The sequence below is a fragment of the Anas platyrhynchos genome, chromosome 2 (genome assembly GCF_047663525.1).
Source record: "Anas platyrhynchos isolate ZD024472 breed Pekin duck chromosome 2, IASCAAS_PekinDuck_T2T, whole genome shotgun sequence".
Classification (NCBI taxonomy): Eukaryota; Metazoa; Chordata; class Aves; order Anseriformes; family Anatidae; genus Anas; species Anas platyrhynchos.
In genome coordinates this window covers 142,269,643-142,292,802 of record NC_092588.1, presented here as the reverse complement: position 1 = coordinate 142,292,802, position 23,160 = coordinate 142,269,643, and the positions used below count along the sequence as shown (strand labels likewise).

General features: G+C 42.9%; 1 protein-coding gene and 1 long non-coding RNA gene across 3 annotated transcripts; both read left to right on the top strand.

The window, feature by feature from the left end:
• The first annotated feature begins 1,532 nt into the window (after positions 1-1,532).
• Positions 1,533-22,432, top strand: LOC106018497 (uncharacterized). 2 transcript variants are annotated; one of them, XM_027450616.3, is made up of 5 exons: positions 1,533-1,689; positions 1,796-2,354; positions 9,845-10,164; positions 11,634-11,700; positions 16,689-22,432. In XM_027450616.3, exons 1-5 carry the CDS (start codon positions 1,588-1,590, stop codon positions 18,206-18,208), a joined length of 2,568 nt encoding a protein of 855 aa, XP_027306417.1. In that variant the 5' UTR covers positions 1,533-1,587; the 3' UTR covers positions 18,209-22,432. The 2 variants fall into 2 exon arrangements, with proteins under 2 accessions (XP_027306417.1, XP_027306416.1); XM_027450615.3 differs by having other exon boundaries at positions 9,845-10,383.
• Positions 2,426-9,838, top strand: LOC140001619 (uncharacterized). Its single transcript, XR_011807044.1, has 3 exons — positions 2,426-3,737; positions 3,922-4,909; positions 5,804-9,838. It is a non-coding gene; the product is annotated as an uncharacterized lncRNA (long non-coding RNA).
• Positions 22,433-23,160: the final 728 nt, after the last annotated feature.

The window sequence follows — 23,160 nt, the reverse complement described above, 5'->3', positions numbered from 1 at the left end:
GAAGAAACATATGCTATGGTTGTAGAAAACAGGTCAAGAAGAGACTTTGAGGTCAATTGGCTCCTATCTCGAGAAAAGACAATTATACCCATGTCATTCCTGATAGATGCCTGTTTTGAACACCTGTTTCTTCTCAACTCTCTTCCAAGAGCACTCTGCTGATGAGTATTTCCTGGATGGACAGATCCTGGAGGTTTCTTGCCATTTAGCCCATGGCCCTTTGTGGCAGAGGTACTGGACACCATAGGAAGGAAAACTAGTATCTCTGAGAAGTAGTTGATCCAGGAATCCTACTTCAGTTGGAGGTGAAGGTAGAGATTCTAGAAAATGTGGGGAGTTTCATGTAGGACTTGGTCTGGCAGGGCTTTCAGATTTCCCTCTCCCAGGCTTGAGCCCTGCAATGTGGCAGATCACTAGCCCCACAGAAATCAGCTGGGGACACCATGCCTCTGTACTCCTGGAGCCTTTGCTGCTGATGCTGCAAGACATTTCTAACAAGCTGGCATTTTCAAATGAAATCATGATGAGTCAAAAAATGGCCAGCCAGTTGTAAGTGGTGCATTTGGTATGCTTTTTCGTTAGCAAGGGGAAAGATCAGATAAGCCAGACTGGGTCAAAAAATTGAGATTCCCAACTAGTTTAACATAAAAGTTGTAGGGAAGGGAAGGGAAGGGAAGAGAAGGGAAGGGAAGGGAAGGGAAGGGAAGGGAAGGGAAGGGAAGGGAAGGGAAGGGAAGGGAAGGGAAGGGAAGGGAAGGGAAGGGAAGGGAAGGGAAGGGAAGGGAAGGGAAGGGAAGGGAAGGGAAGGGAAGGGAAGGGAAGGGAAATGTGCTGTTTCTCCACTTTTCTGCACAACTGATAGCAAATAGCACTGTGTGAGAGCATTGCAAAGATAATGAGCATGAGGTTACATGTGTGTGAGCTGATGGATGGAAGGAAGCCGAAGATAATGAATCAATAAATCATATTTTCAGTATTTTTTCGTCTGTCCATAACTGTTGAATCTGCGCTGGCCAACTTCCCAAAGACAAAATGCGGCATCTGCAGTTAGTGCTGAAGCGGCCACGTCCGTGGTGTCGCCTTCCACCAGTAACATGTGGAAGAGATTAGATAAGCGAGGTGGCTCCTGCTGTGGGGAGTTTATTCCTGCTCCGGAGCCCCTGGAAGGTATGCTGCTTCTCACACACCACTGTGAGCACTTCTAGGGAAGTCACTTTACCAAAAAGTAATGCACTCAAGTCAAAATCACCCCTCTGCTCCAGCTTAGGCTTTAGGTATTATCAGAGCAAGCGGCAGCTGGTGAGCTTGCTTTTATCTTTGATGCAAGTTTCTGGCGATCAAAGCGGGAAGCCAGAAATCCAACCAGCTCGGCCCAACTGCACCAAACTTACTTATCGGTAGCCGCGCGGTGCGTGCGCTTTATTCCTAGACTTTTGGGGTAATTATTATGATTTTTTTCCCCTATTTTTTTTTTTAACGGGAAGGCCCCCGCGGGCTCCCCGCCCGCCGCCCCGCCGGCAGGGGCCCGGAGGAGCGAAGGAGTTAAAGGGAGGCGCTTGGGAAATCCGATGCTGAGGAGCCCCAGGAATGCTGCTGCCCCTTCCCACTCCCCTCCGGCTCTCGGAGCGGCTCAGTCCCCGCCGCCGAGCCCCGAGGCCGCGCACGCTCTCTCCGGGCTCTGCCCCGCAGGTTCCTCAACCGGGAGACACCGTGAGGGGGGTGGCGAAGCGGGTTCAAAACTTATTTTTTCTTTCTGGCTACTTTTTTATTTTTTTATTTATTTTTTCCCTTGCAGGCGCTGCCGGAGATGCCGGGCAGGAGGCGGTGGTGGGCACGCTGCTGGCTGGGCGTCTGCCTCTCGCTGCTGGGCGCCGGGGGCTGCAGCGGAGGCGGCGGCGGTGGCGGCGGCTCCGAGCCCTGCCGCCTGCCCCCGTGCCCTGCCGAGGCTCCCCCGCCGCCCTGCCGCGGGGCTCGCTGCGGAGCCCGTGCCGGCCGGCCCGCCCGCTCCTTCCCGCACACCGCCACGCCGCTGCGGGCCCCGCAGGGCAAGCCGCAACCCCCCGCAGCCAGAGGGGGTCCTCCGGAGGCTTGCCCGGCCGGGGGCTGCTCCTCCAACGGCACCCGCCGCGATTGCCAGGGCTTGGAGTGCCGCCTGCCCCCCCGCCTGCGGCCGAGACCCCGCGGCACCGGCGGCTGCGGCGCCTCCGCCCCCGGCGAGGGCTGCCCCGAGCCCGCCCTGCTCCGAGCCGCCGAGCGGGCAGCGCAGTTCGCCGGGGATGATTTCGCCTACGGGGGGCCCGAGCTGGGCGGAGGAGGCGCCCTGGGGGTGCAGCTGGCCTGCGACGTGAAGCCAGGTGCGGGTGGCCCGAGGGGACCGGGGGGAGGTGGGTTTTGGGGGGGGCTGCTCCTCGCACCCGGAGTTTGGTGGGAGCTCCCCCCGAGTGAGCAGCTCCGGGTGCTGAGCCGGGCTCGGGGGGAAGGTTTGGGGCACGGCTGTGGGGCACGTCGGGGGTGTGCGGCCCCTTCTTCCCCCTCCGCACACACACACAGGTGTGGGTGCACGCTCATGAGACTCCAGCAATGGATGGGACATGGCAAAACGGGGACGTTTTAGTGCTATTTTAAAGCAAGCATAAGACTAAGTCTCTGTCTTCACAGCCTGGTGTTTCTCAGGGCTTTGGTTTACAGCAGCATCCTACGAGGCCTCAGAGGTGCACCCTGAATGAATGGGCTGGTGCTGTGAAACTTGCTGCTGCTGACAAGTTGGCTTACGGTGATAGCCAGCAGAAAAAGAATCGCAGGGCATTGCTTATTGCACTTAATTCAGAGCATGGTACAGCACTCATCAGTTTGGTATCCCTGTAGAAAGCCAGAAATGTCCATGGTTGTACTCACAGGTCAGCAAAAGACGCTGTGTAATTGCCCGGGATATGTGGATTTACCCACATTAAAAGCATCAGCCAAACTTTAATGACCGCAGAGCAGTTTGGGTTCTGGTTTAATGCCTTATTTGAAAGATATAAAGTTTATGAGGAAGAGTGATTTATTTAATCCCTGATTGGTGGTCAAAGCTAATGGAAAGCATAAGGAGACTTAAACTTTGTCACGTCCTTGTGGCCAATCTGAGGGCAGTGGCTGCTCCAGACAGCAGAGCACATGTCAAGCCTCATTTTGGACAACTAATTGGTGAAGCGTCACCTCCTCTTAATTAGGCTGCAGCACTTAGTGGTGATCCCAGACACAGGGCAGAGATTTAACCCCCCTTTGCATATTACCGTGATGCTGTGTGCCTTCATCTTCCCTGATAGTGCTCCCAGATGTCTTACAGAACCTCTGTATGCCCCCTGACCAAAGGTGTGCAGAAAACTGAGAAGACAGTATGCTCAACCTTTTTTTTTTTTCTGCTTCTGTGCATATTTTTTACACACTCATAGTGATTACCATACCTCCCTTTTGCAAAAGGACCTAGGATCTTTGCATTTTCTTTGTGTTCACCAAGATCCATTTCCATGTAATACAAGTTGTGGTAAATGATAAGGTCATTCTGCACAGGCAGAAAAGACTCACACTTCTTGGATGGTGCTGAAAGCAGACACACCATACCTTCCTGAAGGTCTAACAAAGAGAATCCAGCCCAGCGTAACCTGTTTCTCCAAACATCCTCTTATTCCATGGCGGTTTTTAGAGGACCGAGATCAGTCTCTGCTGCCCGGTCTCCAGTGCCATCAACTTACATGGTGAGTTGCATTTATCCATCATCTCCTAGGCCATAGGGTTAGGTCCTCTGTCCTCTCTGACACAGGACAGAGGAAAACAGAATAAAGGAAGGTAAAGCAGAGGGGTTTGACGGTGAAGACACTGGGGATTTTGAGACTTGACACAAGAGTTCACTGTAATCTTTCAGTTTTATGCTCTTTGCAGGCATGGTGCTGGGTGAAGTCTGAGAGGAACAGCAGTATCATTTTTCCCTTAAAGCTCTTCAAGCCATCAAGAATGGATTATACTTATTATGGCCAATGTCTGTCATGGATTTGTGCATTCACCTCCTTCACGTGCCTCGCTGGTCCCAGCCATTCTCACCTGTGGCAGAGACCAGCATCCTGTATGTTGGAGGGAAAGCAGTGAACAGCACTGCCCACTAAACCACCTAGTACAGTGGAAGGCGCTGTCAGCAAGGAAGCACACAGTGAGCAAACCTGTGATAACACGTGAGCTTCGGTGTCTGAATTTCCAGATGAGGACAACTGCACCCACAGAGGAATTCCCTTCTCACTGCTTTTGTCTCGCATCCTGTGAGTGACATAGGTTGGCAGCAGCCCACTCCCAAGACCACTGCAGCAATCATGCAATTGGTGTGGATGAGACCTGGGCTGAAGACTTACTTCTGTCCGGATTGCACCAAGGGCCTGTATGCATGTTTTGTCCATTCCAAACGCTGGACCCAGTCCTTCACAAGGCAGCTTTCTTTCTCAAAGGTGGAAGAAAAATCATACTGCATTCATCAACGTCTAGCAGAAATCTCATGCACTTGGCATCAGGAGCAACAAAACAAGCCATATCTACAGTCTTTGTTTTCCTTCAAGCTGGTGTACAGGCGAGCATCTAGCATTCTGCTGTGCCTCTAACATTCTTTGTGTATGCCTAAGACCTTTGAGACCTTCCTTTTGAGGCCAGATCAGTGGACTTTCTGCAGTAGTGCAGAGCATGCCTTCTTCAACTCCCATTTGTAGCTGGGTCTTGGAAACGAGCGTGGTTCTACATAGCAATTCCAGCATGGCCTGCCTGCTAGAAAAAAAAAGAACAATGAAGTGTGGTAATCACACCTTGAAGCTGGGGAAATGCATTTGCCATTGTATGGAGAGAGCTGCTACTCAAACAGCACGCAGAGAACATGATGGGGCAAATTCAGGTAAATGTCATGAATAACATCCTTTGCTTCTAGTCTTCTAAAGAGCCATGATAGAGGAGGCTGAGAGCTCATGCAAGAGGTGTGCCCAGTCTGTTTGGTGGAGATGGTGGCTTTCCTGTCATGAAATTGTATGAGTGAATCTTATTGTGCAGGAATGGCAGGAACCTGTCTCAGTTAGGCTTACAGATGTGCACTACAGATGTGACTTCATGGAGAAGGACCAGATGCAGGGGGAATTAGCCATGCTGGTCAATAGTGTGGTCAGAAAGAAGGCCTCGGGAGGAAATGTAGGGACCTCTTGAGTGCAGCAGTGAATATACTGCATATAGGCTTGGCTGAGCTCCAGGAGTAGTTAGAGTATACAGAGTTGCATCCAGTACCAGAGTAGCTGCTGTGTTCCAAGTTTTCATTTCAGTGTCTTGAGATGAGGCTGCTGCATGTGCTCAGCAAGTGGCTTTAGCAGGGAGCAAAGAAAATACCAAGTATTTTTTCTGTAAGTACAACTTTTGCATAACTACAGGGTGATGTCTGTACGTTTTGCAGACAGCACAGGTGATCACACATTTACATAGGCTCCAGGAACTCGCCAACACAGTTGGAAAGAGCACAGGCGTATGACAAAATTATCTGCCACTTCTATAGCTTCACCCATTCTCCTGATTCTTCCTAAATTAATCACCCTAAAAGAGGTTTCTTTGTCAGATACATGCAGAGAATTTGTCTTGGGAGATTTCTGTCAGTTTTAGATCAAGTATGAAAGTATAATTTGAAAGAAACAGAAAGCTGTCTGGCCCTTTAGGTGCAAATTTGAGATGGTGTAGCTCAAAACTGAGGAAACCATCCATACAAGAAGAAATGGATCAGTGACTGTTTCTGTCTTTCCTTCATTTTTAGGAGAATGTTCCTGTCTGGTTACTGTGCTAGCACATTACTTTGAGACCAGCAGCATGGGGTGCTTACCATTGACCTCTTCTCAAACAGCAGGGGAGCTGGAATACACGTGGAATACCCAGGTGACCCTAAGGCCATTTTCTGCCTGTACTGTCAGCATCCACAGGTGGAGGAGATCTCTTGGCCCACCCCAGCCTATGACTGCCAGCTCTACAACAGTGCACGAGCAGATTTACAATGGTTCTTCATTCACTGAGAGAAATCTTCCCTCCAGTTTGCCTGATAGAGAAGGTTGTGTTTTGGTGACCATTCATGTGAGGTGCACTCAAATGCTTGCTGAAGACAGTGCCTAGTACCAGATGTCCAAGATAAAGGCCAGTACCAGGGGCTCTAGCTGATTCCCAGCCCAATGTCTGTGTTTGCAGGTTGATCTGCATGAGGCAGGTGACTCTCACTCTTCACCAGCTGCCTGACAGAGCAGGCACAGCCCTGCTGTGGAGATCACACCAACATATTCATCATCTCTCCATCCAATATCACCAGCACCATAGATATGATCTAGAAGGCTCCTGTGAACTGCAGCTGAACCACCACTTCTGTTGGCCAGGCTCCTGTGGCGAGAGGAAGATACTAGAGTGCAGACCTGAACTCCCATTTCAGTCAGATGAGACCATTCCACTGCAGAATTTTCACTGCTGTTCCTCAGCACCTCCCTGAGTACACCTTACTCCAGATGAAAGACAGGCATGCCAAAAGAAGGACTGTACAGAGCCTGTTTTCATTGTCTTATCTTGTATTCCTCTGTGTTTCTCCCCTCATTCTTCAGTTGCCATTAAATCCTTCATTTTTCCCATCCAACCCATCTTTCTGTTTTCTTTTGGACAGACTTCTCTGCAGTTCATGTGCGGCTGCCATATCTCATACCTGCCAAGCCCAGTGAACAAGTTTGTAGCTTCTCATGCTGTTGCACTCTTCCGAGCAGTGCCTGCAACCCTCTGCTCTCATCTCCTGTGGCTACCAGGAGGGGGTGGCACCATCAGGTGGCTCCGTGCCCCTGGGACCCACTGAAGATCTCAGAGGGGTTAGTCTTTCTGCAGGCCTTCCTTACAGACTGCCTGCTTTTAGTCTTTGACCTCCTGCAGTGCCAGGTTGTGCCTGAGGGCTACATTGTCCTCGCAGCACACACCCTCAGGATGACATGTCCTTTCCAAGGCATCCTAGAGAAATGTAGCAGCAGGTCATAGGTAGGTACTGTGTTTGCACCATGGATCCTGGAAGTGCGGAGCAGGTGGCTGCAAAATAGACCTTACCATGGTTGAGTATAGCGTGTGTGTGTAAGAAAGATAATATTACGTCTGTGGTCATGAGAACGTCTGGATGTTGCAAGGGGGTTTACCTGTTTGATTCTTGTCTGGGGAATGGGGAAAGGTAGTTCAGTAGGATTGTGGGAGTGTACCAATTTCTAAAGATCTCTTGCACTGGAATTCTTGTATAATTTTAGATGACTGTGATAGAGACATCCCCATCTGACATTCACTGTGGGTTACCTTTATGTAGTTAACAGAGAGAAACAGGGCCATTTTTAGGGCATAGAACCTCTGAGCTATTTTAAACTTTTACTTCAGAATTCTTTTGGCAAACACGATTCTCCTCCACTTAATGTTTTCTCATTTCTTTTTAGTAATCTTCTTTTTTGTGCAAGAGTTTTATTATACTCTTTGTTGCTCTGGTGTTGTGAACTACCTGTAGCACCAGCTAATGTGCAGTGGAGGGTCTCTTGTACTGGCATAAAACTAAGTTTTGTCATAGAACTGTAAAATTAAAATGAGGATAAAAACAGTCATGAAGGATTTCTTAGGGCTCATATTGTCACCGGCTGAGCTTTAGACAACCAAAAGGAGCAAAGGTAAATTGACAGACTGGAATGCTGCTGTTGTTGCTGTTGTTACGGAGTTCTGTAAGCCTGTTGTGGGGAGACGGAATTACAAGAATAGTTTCAGTGCAGTCAGCAAGTTTGCCAGTTACTGGCTGGAGATGATGCTCCCCAAGTACATGCTTAAACATAAGCTGTACATGATGTGTTTTACTGAATCAGGGCTTTAGTTAACCATTGCATTGATAGATCTGCTCATATTTGTGATGAAAGACCAGATTCAAAGAGGGGGAGGTTACAACACAATAACCCTGTTTTAGAAGAGTCTGTATTCTTCCTGTCCATAGCTTGGTAATGGCTAAAAACAAGAGCTGGAGAAAAAGTAGTTTTGTGAAAAAAAAAGGAAGTTTTGTAATGCATCCTTGACTAACTCGCTGCCTTTCATAGTTTCCCAATTTCCTGGACTGACTTTTAAATGATGCAGTTGGACTTTTCCTCACCTCTTCTTTCCTTTTCCATTAAGAGGGTCAAAAGGCCTAGAATGGGGCGGTTTTGTATAGTTAATTTTCATTCCTATTTGTTTCTTACAAACCTGCATTTGTTAATGTTATTTGTTAAGCATAAAGTCAAGATCATCTCTTTCTGTAGTTACTGATAAAGGCAGACATGTACGCAAACTCATCTGACAGTAAGTCCAATGGCTGTTAATCTATGAAGCAGTTCCCTAGGGGAATGCATTTGCCCGGGTCAGGGCTGCCCTTTACCTTTCCATTTGCTTTGAAGGCATGCCTCTTGCTTCTATGTGGTGTGGTCCATTGGCACCGTGTTGTCACTTGCATGGTCAAAATACTTGGCATAGATCTGTGCTTTTCTGCCCATACTCACAAATGTAAGCCAGACTTCTGAGAGCACAAGTCTTACGGAAAGGAAATTGTGTATGTCTTCCCAGCCTCAAGCACAAATGGAATCCATATAGGTTTATGAAAATTCCCGATATCCAATCACAGCATGCATGTAACTGTCTTGCTGCCCAGTAACTTGAACCTATGGGCTGGTTTCATGCAAACTTGACAAGGGGTAGAGGTATTAAAAATAAGCAAGGCTGTATAAACTTCATAGGAGGTCAACAACTTCTTGACATGGCTGAACTACTACCATGTATTGAACCTGCTGCCTTCATTTAATGCCACCTAATTCTTGTATTGCAAGACAGAGTGGAGTGTCTTTCCATATCTGCTTTCTTTAGGACTCCTGTAATATAACACAGTTGTTTTTACCCGCCTGAAAAGTCCTATCTACTGTCTCATATTGTAGGGGTATTGTATGTTAAATTTTCCTTATTGCCCTTCTGTGAACCTTGTTGAGTTTTTCTGTGCCCTTTTTGACACGGGGAACCAGGACTGTATACTGTATTAAAGATGCTCTATTGATTAATACAATGTTGTAATTATATGTTTTCTTCTGTTATTCCTCTTCTAATTACTCCTAACATTTTATTTGCCTTTTTAACCTCTTTTGGACCCTGAACTGATGCTTGGGCTTTGTAGCCCAAGATCTGTATCTAGACCTGCTATATTAGCTCAAGATCATTTCGGAGTGCTAATAATCATATACAAGCACAGCATTTTTTTTTATGAAAGAATAAGATATTTTTTTTTCCCGGTGAGTGCATCATTTTACCTTTATCTTCTTTGAGTTTCTTCTTGCCATTTTATTACTGGTCCTTAGTATCATAGACTTCTTTTGCAGTTCTCTGTAATTGACCCTTATTTTTACTACCCTAAATAGCTTAGTGTTCTCAACAAGTTTTATCACCTCATTTTATCACCTTTACAGTGAAAATTGACCCTTTTCTCTCTACTGTTTGAACATGTACATAGAAATGATTAATCTGTTATTGACCCCAAGTGATGATTAATTTATGCCCTGAAGCATGGGGTTTGATTATGACTTTTTTAGTGTCTCTGGCTATAAATGTTGCTTATGAAATGGAACAGCTTGCAGTCTCATGAAGGAGCTATAAAGATAGTAAAGGAATTGGCCTTACAATCATGACCTGAATTTAACGAGACTTTTCATTAACTTATTAAAATGTGAATGCCTTTGAAGAGATAATACAGCAACCTGGAAAATCATTTTTCTTGGATAATAATCAGTCAATTGTATTTCAGGAGAAAACGAAGTTCCGTCTGAAGATGCCCTAATACTACAGCTGCACCTTGCAAAAGGACACGAGAAATTTACTGAAATGCTAAAAAGCCAGCAGCAAATCATTGTGGATTTGCAGCAAAAACTTGCTGAACAGCAGCACATACTGGTTAGCCAGCAAAAGGAGATTCTTGAACAGCAAAGAAAAATGTATGAGCAAATGGATCTGATCAAAGTCCAGTATGGCATGCTTTTTGACACAGTGAAACAAATGTCATTTCAGAGTTTGCAAGAAGATATTCAAAATTATTTTGAAAGTCATCTTCAAGGACTTCAGAACCAGGTCAGGAATCATCTCCAGAAGTCATATTCTGTCCATAAAGTAGAAGTGGATGCAAAAGTGATTAATGTTGGGGAGTCTTTGCTGGACTGTGGTCTTTGTGAAAGTGATGAATTTTGCAATTTCCAAAAGACACCTTCACAATGTGAAAAATGCACATTGTGTCCTGCTGGTTTTTTCCAAATGGCTGAGTGTTCTGCAAACTCTGATCGGATTTGCCAGGTGAAATATCATTCTGTATCTTTCAGTTATTGTATATGAAGTATTGTGTTGGACAAACAAGGGTGACATTCTGGAAGTAACTAGTCAGAGAGCTAGTTACTGTGTTTTATTGAATAGGTCTGTGGCACTTCAAAGTTTGCCTGGAGTTTTCTGTGGGTTTTCTCTACCATTTGCTGGTGTAAATGGGCACTAGTTTGTGAGTGCTGGATGTAAAGCTTTCCCAAGGCTAAGAGCTGGTCAATTCTGTTCATCCTGGTAGGAAAAGACATCCTAAAGCACATACACTTATACATGCTAAATTTGTTTATTTAATCGCAGTCCAGTCTACATGAAGTGCTAGACACATTGGAAAAGCAGAGGAAAGCTTTATTAAGTAAAACTAAAGAAAGGTCAGGTGGTTGTTTTTAAATTGCAAACAAAAGTTGTCAGTTAAAATAAATGTAAAATCTAGTTCTAGCTTAAACACAACATGTAAACATTGAAATATGTTTAACCTTGATATTTTTAGTATTAAATACATTTTATTATACAAAACCAGAATGTAAAGAAAATGAGATGGCTCTTTGGTCACTTCTATTTAAAAGTCCTAGGATATGTGAGGATCTTAATATTTAAAGCAGTATCTTTGCCAAGTGGTGCTCCCAGTCCTTGGCTTAATGTGAACCTTAACAGCTAGAGACCTAAGCCCATGCTGTTGAGAAGAAACTGAAAATCTGTGCTTTTCCCTTTGCTAGTCTCACTTGTCTTTAATGTGAGTGTTTGAAGGCAAATTTAGTTTTTTGTTCTTTCCCTTCTACCTGCTGTAGGGTGAGGGTAGGGCTTGTTGGCAGGAAAGATTAATTTATTTCACTTGGATGTTTTTCAGTTAGCACCTTCCTCCCAGACTAAATGTCTTAAAGAGCTTTTCCTAATGCTTTCTTGGTTGTTACAACGTCCTCAAGGTCAACTGATTGATGGAGTTGGTACTGTGTCACAGATTATGTGCTGTAAAAAGTGTTAATAGAACAACCTACCCATTTAGTTTGTGGTCTGTATGCTGCTAGCTTTCTGTGGAGACCACAGAGTCTGTTTTATACCTTGCTAGAACAGGTCACAAATCCAAAACAGGTTGTCTTGCTCCAGCATGTTTGTGCAATCACTCCTCTCTTCCTCCCCACATATGTCTGGGTGTCACAGAGCCTGAAGAAGTGCCTGTTTCAAATTCAAGTGATGGCATTAAAGTGTTTCAATATGATTCTTGTGATTTACAGGACAGAGATGAATGTACTGAATCTCCAAGCATTTGTGGTGAGAGGATAAAGTGTCTGAATACTCCAGGTAAGTTATATTCTCCAGTAATTAAAGAACGAAGATAATTAGATCTTCGGGAACAGGCTGAAGAGATAGATAAAGACTTAGGCCTGTGTGTTTGTGAGTAATGACATGCTCAGCTTGCTGGAATCAAAGGGGTTGAAAAACACTCAGCTCTAAGTTGATAGCAGTTCTCGTGTGCTATTTAGAACATAATATGGTCTATTTAGAACACAATATCCCCTAGGACCTTTGGATGGTCCTCTTAACCTTATTTTCATGGGTTTTTATATGCTTTGATTTTAATTTTCACTGATGACCTGACCTTGTTTATGCTGGTGCAAATGGGGTGAAAATCACAGATATTATTCCTAATGGAGAAAAATAGTTGTCATTTTCCTTCTGCTGTGCTGTGGTAGATATTTGATTTGATCTAATGAAGGTTCTTATAAAGCCTTTCTTCATCAATCTTACTCTCTTTTAGCAATAATATTGTCAAATATTGAGGAACGACCAATAGTTGTCATCATTTGTGGGTGCACGGGGGAACTTTCAGGCACAGATTTGAATGGTATTGTGCACTTCAGGCTTAGGCTTCATTATTTCTCATGGCAGTCAGACACACAAGAGCAAAATTAATAGATGTATTGAGCAAAATGTATTAAGGTGCTAGTTTTCTTTCTACATGTCTAACTTCTGGTTGGCCAAAAAGTTTGAAAGGAACTGTGTGATCAAACAAAGAATTTCAGTGGTTGTAGGGCTCCCAGTAGAATAACCAAAAGAAGACTTCATCAGCTTATATGCTTTTCCTCCTCTGATCTTCTTACTTGAAAAAGTGGTGTCTCTGAGAGGCAAAGGCTGTTTTCTGCTCTTAATGAGTGATTTTGTACTATTTCTGCCCTACCACTGGTAAAGAAAAAAGTGGAAGAGAACTGATCCTAGGAAAGGGTTAAAAGAGGACTTGTATTTGTGTACATTGTCCTTTATCCGGGCAGGAACTGTGGTGGGTTGCATGGTATTACAAAAACACCATAGGAAACTGGAAATGACTAGAAGAGAGCACCTAGTGCTGCCTTACTTGGCAGATGCTGTAGATGAGGTACCATCAGACTTAAGAAAGAAGAAGCAAGACCTGATTTCTCTTCTCACATTTTTAATGGTAATTTATAAAGATGCAAAGGCAAGCTCTCTCTGTCACTTGGATCAGGATTCAGTGTCCTGTTGTCTTTCCCATCTGTCATGGAAGAGAGTGCGCTCTCTTATTTTTTATTAGAGAAGACTGCTACTTTCAGCCTGTTCATGGTAGCTCATTATCTACATGTATACAACTTATCAAAAGGGAGGCTGAAACTGGATGTCTGTTTTGGGTAATAGAGGGTATATGGGGTTGTGATCTGATGTATGAGTTCCAGATGCTGTATGTGGTTTCTTGAGCTGCACGCAAAGGTTGTTGGATCTGAAGCAGCTCATGTTCCCTTGACAGTGTGAAGGGAGGCACAGCAAATAATGATAAATAAACATGCAAGTAGGAGACTCTCTTTCTTCACCCGTTCACTTTTTTCACAGATTGTTGTCCTTGGTGTGATCCCACTAAGTGGAGTTGACCAAAGGCACTCTCCCCACCATGCCAGGCAAACTAAAGGGGACTTGCAATGGAACTTACTGTGGGATGCAGGGAGAGGATTTGAGAATTGCACGGGACCTATTATGCAGTGTTTTAAATGGATACGGGAATATACAAAAATTATTACAGGTGTTTAGGGGAAGGTAGTGAGTGCTAGCAAAATTCAAGCTGGACTAGCTGGTGAGTAGGATAAGAGGTCTGACTACCAGCAACTATATCATGACCTTAGACTTCTGGGAGCTCCTAGGTTCAGATGCCAGCAACTGGAGGAGACCAGACAATGTAGGACCAGTTATTGGAGTGACCCATATGGTGTGTGGATATTCCACTAGTGGCCTTCAGTCCTAGGCATCTAGAGAAGAGGAACAGGATTGAACCATCCATGCTATCCACTATCTGGGTCATGCTATCTGGGTCAGAGAGGTGTATTCCCTTGGATCTCAAAGCAGGTTCAGTGATCTAACAGGAGAGCTCTGCTCTCAGAGTAAGTCAATCTGAGCTTGGCAGCCAGGCTATGTAGAGTCCTCCCCTCAAGTGAGACACTGCAGGTTTGTCTTCTGCAGGACAGCACTTGGAAAGACCCTGGAAACTGATGAAATACTGCAAAAGCAGGAATGTGAATGCAAGTGGTGAATAACAAGAACTTAAATAGTGCTGACTTGTAATTATCTATGCTGAATTGTAATGATTGAAATCTGACATAGAGGGTTCAAGAAGAGGATGGATTCCTGTACTCTGCTTGAATATCACGTTTGCAGCTATGAATAGTCCCAGCAGCACCATAGGTGCATGGCTACTCTAGTTGTGTTGCAATTGCCTGGCCCTCAGGAACTGTGAGGGCTGGTGGATGTGCTACAGAGATACCCAATTTCACAAAAACAGCTCGACTACAGCTGGGTTGCTCACAATAAAACCAGCAGTGCCCAGAAAGACATGGGAGAGATTGTCAGAGAGAAATAGGAAGCAGTCACAGCATGCTGCTCTGCTGGCTTTCTGATGTTGGGCTATCTTTTGCTGCTCAACCTCTTCTGGGCTAGCAGAGGGTAGGATGCTGCTCTTGCTACTGTGTCCATAGTGTAAAGGAGCCCATGTGCTGCTTTGAAGTCCCCTATTTAAAGTACATTAAGGGGGAACACCAGCTGCAGCCTCAACTGACAAAAACTAGACAGCAAATTGATAAGGGTAGTCACCACATATATGTGTAAAACTCTGTATTTATAAAAATCCTTAAATATAAATGCAAATATTTTAAAGAAGCAAATAGCAAGAAAAGTATTTCTAGGCACTTCTGCAGGTCTCTGCTCTATGAAACAGTTGTGTTTGTCTATTCAATAGCATTTCATCCTGTATTTTTGACTGTCGTGGGAGCCATTGATATGAGCAGTAGAACTGGTTAAAAGGTGTCATGTGAATAGTTATGCTATGGTGTACACTGATCTATTTTCAACAGCAAAGCAAAGGGATATTCTTTTATATTCCCCATTGAATATTCATAGCTGAAAAATGTGATCTTATTTATTTGGTATTTGCTTCTCGTAAAAATAAAAGCTCAACACTTTCAGGGGGAATAAAACGATAAATTTCTTTTAACTTATTTCAAATGGAAAAAATCTTACTTTTCTTTAACAAGCTCTTTCGAGGAAACCATACAGGGTCTCTGAAAGAATATTCTCACATCATAAATTATGTAGTCCTACATATCAGTGTTAGTGAAGAATCATCTCTTCAGTGAATGAAACATGAATAGGCAAAGATATGAGGGTGAATATATGAAGTCTGTATAAATTAATACAGTGTCTGGTATTCTCAGCTGAATAACGTTGTATCAGAAGTGAATTTTAGCCAATATTCAGACCTTCCTCATGTGCCAGGTGCAGAGGTACTGCTCTGTCTTGCAGTCCTCAGTATGTGTGGTGTGCTTTTCTGCTTGCAACAGCAGTCTGGTGATAGCCAGCTCCACCCTGGGTTTAGCAATGGAGAAAATTGGCCTGCTGGGCTCCGTGTCAAATGCTTGTAGTCCCAGTCTTGGAGCAAATCCCTGCTCAGATACAGCAACTTTCCAGCTGAGGAGCATAGCAAATGTATATGATTAAAAAACGCTTGTGAATAAAATAGCACAGTGGTTAGATAGTGAAGGATATTTAAGAAGAGCTATAAGAAAGACGATTATTGAGTTTGATTATGTGTGGTCAAAAAGCAGAAGCAAGTGCCTTGGTGATTAAACTGAGGCACAAACTGCAAGTGGTTATTCTTTTGGTTGTCTCAAATCATGTGCAATGATTTAGGTCTTGAAGGCCCTGTGCACAAAGGTTTTGGGCACCAGCTGCTCCAGCTGGAGGCAGTGGCAGCTGGCAGTGCTCTTTGGAAAATTGCCATAGAAAATTACAGGCTGTTTTTAAAACCTGCTCTTCGGGTGTGCATTCTTTGATCCACCGAGGTCATGGTATGCTGGCCAGCAGCACAAAATTGCCTTCTTTTAAATTAATTATTCCTTCTAACTTTAAACTATCAAGACCACTGCTGTCCTGTGTCTTAAGGCTGTAGTTTTTTGCCTTTCACAGCATGGACATCTGCATATTGACTTTAAGCCTGCTGATTGCCATTTTGCTTTTCCTACTTGTCTCTTGCAGGTTCTTTAAAAACAGTACACAGAATGCCTGGGGTCCACATCCCTCAGGTTGAAAAGCACTGCTTTAGAAATCACAGCTATAGCAGCGCTGCCCCAAAACATGACTGGGCAGACAGTGGGCTTTTCTTGTTTAGAGGAACTCTGTGTTGTTGGAAGTATATTATCTGCTTAGTGTACTATGCCTTTTACTTAAGAGAAAGAGTGTCTTTGGAGCAGTGCCGTTGTATCTGACCCATTAGAGGTTTTGGTTAGAATTGCCCCTATGCAGTCCCTTCTCTCTCCTTGCTCCTCATACTCAAAACCACTGGATTCAGCTCGGACAAGGTGAGTTACCTGTAGTGTTTCCTCTGTTTGCTAGCAAGGATCCTTTAGTAGTGCAAACTGATCTAACGTAGAATCATAGAATGGTTTGGGTTGGAAGGGACCTTAAAGCCCATCCAGTTCCAACCCCCTGCCATGGGCAGGGACACCTCCTGCTAAACCAGGTTGCTCAAAGCTCCATCCAGCCTGGCCTTGAACACCTCCAGAGATGGGGCAGCCACAGCTTCTCTGGACAACCTGTTCTAGTGCCTCACCACCCTCACAGTACAGAATTTCTTCCTGGTTATCTTCATTTATCTTCATTTTCATCATGGTTGTCTTCTGTTTTCTCTCTTACGATTAGACATGTTATCAAACTTACTTGATATATAGAGCTGTAGAGTTCTTATATTTATTGTTTTAAAGGTTTAATGATAAAAATTGCCCATTTCCTGTGAACAGGTGGCTTCCGATGCCTTGGAATTGCTGAGAAAGATGCCGCTTTGGGATTGTGTGGCGAGGAGTATTTCTTTAATAAGGAAATGCAGGAATGCCAGGCGTGTTTGAAATGTGAAGATGGAATGGTGGCCATGCCTTGCTCCACTGTCAGTGATACAGTTTGCTCAGCAACCACTGAAAACAAGCTCTCAGAGTCTTGGGCTGCAAACATCGTTTTACCATCTGTAAAGTCTGGCATCTCTCAGGTCTACTCTGGTTTGAACTTGAAAATAAGGGAAAAGCTTCACCGTGAAATCCTGTCCATTGAAGATACCAGCCTGGTATTCAGGCAACATGGTTTGTTGTGGACTGACCTAAATTTTGCAGTAAAACACAACTGCAGGAATTTTTTGCAACTTTCCTTAAAGCTAAATGGCAGTGAGGAAGGCTATGAACTGAGTGGTGTTCGCATTGAACAACCAGAAGGAAAATATTTCCAGAGCACTAGTTTAAGCAGTGCTGCTGAAGTGGAACCCAGCCAAACTCTTTCTGTGTTTTTAAGGAGCCCAAATCAGTTCTGCAATCAAAGTAAAGACTTACATATTTATGATCTTAACACACCACTAAGTTTGTTTTGGTTGTCTCATGACACGGGTGCTGTGGCAATCAGTGCACAGATGTCAACAGCAATGCATTACCAAACCAACTATCGGCCTACCTTTAAAATAATTTCTGTTTCCGACCCTTACATGCTAAGTTTATCTCATGATGGCAGAGCTATAAAGTTCACTGAAACCGGTGTTGTCAAATTTGTGTTCCACCAAGCATTGTATTCCATGGGTCATACATGTGTCCGGGAGGGTTTCTCCTTAATTTCTTACATAAACAGGAATGGCACCAACAGAGAATTAATGAATGTATTTAAATCTGGGGTAAACTACAGAGACACGTCAATATCTGCTTCTGGGGCCACAAAAGTTGCTGCCGGAGATCTGATTAGCTTTGAGATACTTTCTCCTGCACAATGTAATGTTCGGTATTTTGGAGATAGTTCTGGAATTAGCATTTTTAGCCTCATCTGGATACCTTCAGCAGTTTCTAGTGCCATATCAGCCACAGTTTCTGTTACGGGTCTGCCTACTGGAGCTGTGAGAAACAAATTACTGGATTTCACCCAGGTTTCATCCAGTGAGAAACAGATACAGCTGGTTTCTTCTGGACAGCTTGCTCAGAAGTACTTCATTTTTACTGAAAAGGGAGTTGCCAGCCTTGCATTTAACTTAAAGCTAATCCATTCATGCAACATGCTTAAACTGACTCTCAACCAGTTGACCATGGATCACATGCAACCCACAGCAATAGCCCAGCAGATTGGAGGTCAGATGCCAGAGGGAAGCATATGGACCAGTGTGTCTCTCCGTGCATCTTTTGAAGTACATAACGGAACGCTGATATCAGTTTCTCTTGACTGCGTGCGTGGAAGGATCAATCAGATCACTCATGAACATGGAACCAGCATATCGATTTTATGGATTTCATCGTAATTTCTGTACAGTGGTGTTAGCACAGAACTGGGGTTTAAATTGGATTTGGATTCTGCTCTGATTCAATGTCTGTATTTGACACTTTACTGTGTGTTGACATGAACATACCGTCCCACTAAATTTTAGGAATATTTAAAGATAATCTTAATTAAATGATCAGTATTTAAAGAAAAGAGAGCTTTCAGTGTTCCAAGATGTTACTTCTGTTAACATCTTCAGTCAGAGGAACCATGAATTCAGCTCAAAACCTATTTGTAAAAAAGCTGTCTTTTAAAATCAGTTATTTCTGGACCCACAAAAATTGCAGGTGAGGATAAACACGTACCTTTTAGTGCTGGAACTGAAAGCAGCACAGCCAAGTAATGGAAACCTGCTTTCACTTTCTTCACTGCAGCAGGCTAACAAGAAGACTAAATGCACTTTGAGGCTAATTTGTCTACATCTTATAAAATGTGCTTTCTATAAGTGCCTCAAACATGCCACAGGCTACAAGTGATAGTATGGTAACATTCAAGTATACGTGCACAGTATTCTTGAAGTGAACCTGGGTCAAAAATAGAACATTGTTTTTACAAAATATAATATTTTTTCTCAACAAAATCATTGGAACTAATGATCATTCTAATTTAATTTTGAAATTGTCTGCTTTTAAGTAATTTGGGAAAGTTTTTTTCCCATTTTTTTCCAGTGAAAGGGTGCATGATAAGAAGGAATGAAGTATGAAAATAATGTGTTAGAAATTAAACTTTTTGAAATGAAACAAATATTTATTCCATTTATTACAAATGGCAAAATATTTTCCTGACCAAAAAGGAACACCATTCACAAGCATATTTATTTTGCTGAATGTTTAATTTTTTTATTTTTTTTTTTTTTGGGGGGGGGGGGGGTTAAATCACTCCATTAATTCTAAAAAGAAACAATGTATTCAATGACACTGATTTTTTTTCTTCTACCAACTCTTACAGCAAACTGCTCTATCTGATCTGTGAAGAGCATTTTCTCTCATTTTATCCTTTCTCCATCAATACTGCTTCACTCTCTGTTCTTATTTCTTTTGTTAGGAGCAAGTAGCATGCTCTGGCATCTAGTTCGACTCTTTCCAGTCATCCCTCACCATTCCTGCTAAAGAGTGGGTGTTTGTATGTCACACACGTAATTATGGGAGAGGGATTAATGAGGCACTCACAGGCTGCCTTACATCAACCTTCTTGAAAGTGAGACTACTGTGCATGGTACAGCTTTATTGTAGGTGTCTGCCTGAGCATGTATCTAAATATATGCTCTTTCCTGTGCACTTCACCTGTACTAGAGTTTTTTTAGATTTTTCTATAAAATCATGAACCTTAATGCTAGAATTCTATCTGGTGGTTCCATTTTTAATTGTAATTTTCCAATTCTGTCATTACGACCTGTGGTTACCTTTCCCTCATCCTTTTTCTTCAGGTTTATATTCAAAGATGTGCAGGCTTTGGACAGCTTGTTCTCCTGCTCCAAACGGAGAACACTGGTTTTCCTTGCTTTCAGCTGTAAGGTCCAAGCAGCCCATCACAAGATACCTCACTGGATGCTGTGTTGAGGCCAGCATAACTGCAAACCACAGTAAGATCAGTCCTGGTGTCACTGAAGTCTGTGACAGAGGTCTTTTTGTGCCTTTTTCATTCATACTTTCAAGGACACACGGAAGGACGGATTAAAGATAATACTGAACATGTTCAACATTTGCAAAATACTGGTATTATTACAGATTACATTTTATAGTGATAAAGGAAGATTACTGAGATTAGAGTGCTTGAAGGGCTGCCTTACTAAAGAACAGAGCAGTTTTTCTGATTTCTTTACCCTGGGAGTCTAGTGAGACTGATCAAAGATTAAATACCATAGGGGTTGTAGTTTTCTGATCTGCCTGACTGCTTAGTAAGGCAAACTAATCAAATAATTCCTAGGAGGTATCAAAACCATCATATCTTCTCTAACAAACCCAACCCTACAAAGAGGTGATTTTGTGAGGAGTGGGTCAAAGGGCTTCTTCCTCTCAGAAGGCAGCTCGTTGCTGTATAAAGGATGCATGTGCTGTAAGGGGAGCTCTGCAGAGAGCAGGACAAGGCATTTCTAAGATAAAACTCCAGCAGAATACAATGTTAGAGAAGGCTTGAAATGATATGCTTGTATTTTTGTTTTAGAAAAAGTTAAGAAAGTCACTTTCTCACAGATGTAACCCCTTATTTTTTTTTGCTGCTTTGCCATATGCAGTTGTTTCAAAGGCTGTCAGCCCCCAGTATAATGAGAACTTAAGAGTCATTCTCGATTTAAACCTGTGTAGCAGATAATCAGAATCTGATGCTAGACATAATCTAATACATCTTCAGCAAAGTGCAGATGTTACTTGAATATAATAAGCATTTGCCTATATATAGCATACATACAAATCATACCATTAGATTTGTTATATATGCTTGATTTGAGTGGCTAGTGGAATTGCTTGAATAAAGAAGAGACTGATGCTCAGTTCCTGTATTATGCACACATTGGTGGTACTTGCATTTAAATTCACCATTATTAAAGGATGCAGAAACTACTGGGGAGGTACAAGTGAACATTATTACAGCTAAGAGAGAATTCAGTCTATGGATTCTTAAATGCAGTAAATCTTTTCTGAGGATTCTTGAGGGAGTGTCCATAACTGCCCTTAAATTAAGAGTAGATTTTTAGATTCACAAGAGCAGACGTGGTATTTTGGACCCATCTGGTAATGGTAATGCATCTAATACAGTTTTGCTGTTGTCACTTGTGATAAGGTACTCACATGATGAAAAAAAAATTCTTACTAAATACATGTAAATTGCAATAAATTGCAATTTACAGCAAGCTTAGCCTTATTTCAAGCAAGAAAAGGCTGTTTATTTGATCCTATTTTGCATCTCTCCCTTAAAAAAAAAAGAAGCCTGAATCCAGAGCCACTTGCTGACCTTGATTACAGTAACATGAATTTGGAGCAAGTGTGCTTGAATCAGTGTTGATTTATGGTAGTCTAACTAACAGCATAGTATATAGCCTTTGTCTCTATGAAAATGATATATATTACCTCATACCATGCAATGTTAAGTGGTGCACTACGATCCTGAGTAAGATAAAGTTCAAAAGGAATCAGACAATTTACAATGAATGCTCATTTTATGGCACTTATCCCATTTGCTGTAATTAATTGCATGCTTTATTCTTGACAGGTATATCCTATTAATTATATTTACAGCTTTGAACTTTTTTATTCAAGTTTTCATACCATTTCTTTCTTTTAGTAGCACAATATAATGCTGTGAAGTACAGAAGTCATTTTAAAACTTTTTTTTTCATCTTTTGATACCAAGTTTATGATTATGCTTTAAAAACCTGGAGATAGTCTTCCCACTTCCCCACTGCTTACAGTGTTTCTAATGGGGTTACTTATAAAGTAAGGTTTTGTAGAGGAAGTATAAGGCTAGCAAAATCCAGTCGTATAGTCAATTAATACATCTAGAAAGTCAGGTGGTTATTTCAATTATTTGATGCAGATACCTGCAGCAACAGGTGGTTATGAAAAACTTGACCATTACAGGAGGAAAATAATTTAGGTTGAAAAGTGCTGCCATTGTGAGAGGAGAAAGGATCTGGTTTACAAAAAATGAATCATTTTGTATTATGAGACATTTTGAAAATTCAAAGATCTTACCTGAATATTTCTCATTTCCTATATGTTTTTATACTTTCTATGAAGTCAAAACTGGGCAGAATATGTCAAGTCTATTTTAATTTAATATTTTGGATGATTCCTTTGTTCTGTGGTCTCTGCAGATTGCAGTACACTGTGAAAACTACACTAGTTTCAAGTGGTGCTTTTTTATGAAATTTCCTATTTTGAAATATTACCTTGTGTTAAAAATACTGCTTAGACACCTCTGTTAATATTATATTGCAATGTTTTAAGAGAACTTTACTGAAATAAATAAAACGATAAGGCTTCTTTGGTGCCATTGCAATTTTTACCACTGACTTTTGGAGACAGGATTTCATGTTATCTGAGTTAGTTACCTATGTCTGTTGAAGTGACTTTAAACAAGAGCAATAATGCACATTTCTAGAGATCGTCTACCCTTTTTCTGTTCCCATTGTTGTCACTGTAGATCTGAGAAGATGAAAATTGCGTTTGATGGTACTACACCAATAAATACTTGTATCAGAAAAGTAGTACAGCTTGTCTTGGTCCATCACAACCACCATTAGCAATGCAGAGATGAGAAGTGAGAATACAGTATTTTAAAGGAGAATTGTGTACTGCCTTGATACTTCATAGACTCTCTGTCATTTATGGGAAATTTAACAGCATTGTGCGGGGTTATTCTGATCAGTGAGACTGGGTGCACCCACAGAAAGTTTGCTGCTGACACCAAGCTGTGTGGTGTACTTGACACGCAGGAGGGAAAGGATGGATGGCATCCAGAGGGACCTGGACAGGCCTGAGATGTTTAACCTCATGAGGTTAAACAAGGCCACGCACATGGCCCTGCACCTAGGCTGGGGGAATCCCAAGCACAAATACAGGCTGGGCAGAGAATAAATTGAGAGGAGACCTGAGGAGAAGGACTTGGGGGTGTTGGTTGATGAGAAGCTTGACATGAGCCAGCAATGTGTGGTCACAGCCCAGAAAGCCATCCAGATCCTGGGCTGCATCAGAAGCACTGTGACCAGCAGGGGAGGGAGTGGATTCTGCCCCTCTGCTCTGCTCTTGTAAGACCTGACTTGGAGCCCTGCGTCTGGGTGTGGGGCCCTCAGCACAAGAAGGATGTGGAGCTGTTAGAGTGGGTCCAGAGGAGAGCCATGAAGATCAGAGGCCTGGAACACCTCTTCTATGAAGGGGCTGAGGGAGTTGGGGTTGTTCATCCTGGAGAAGAGAAGGCTCTGGGGAGACCTTACGA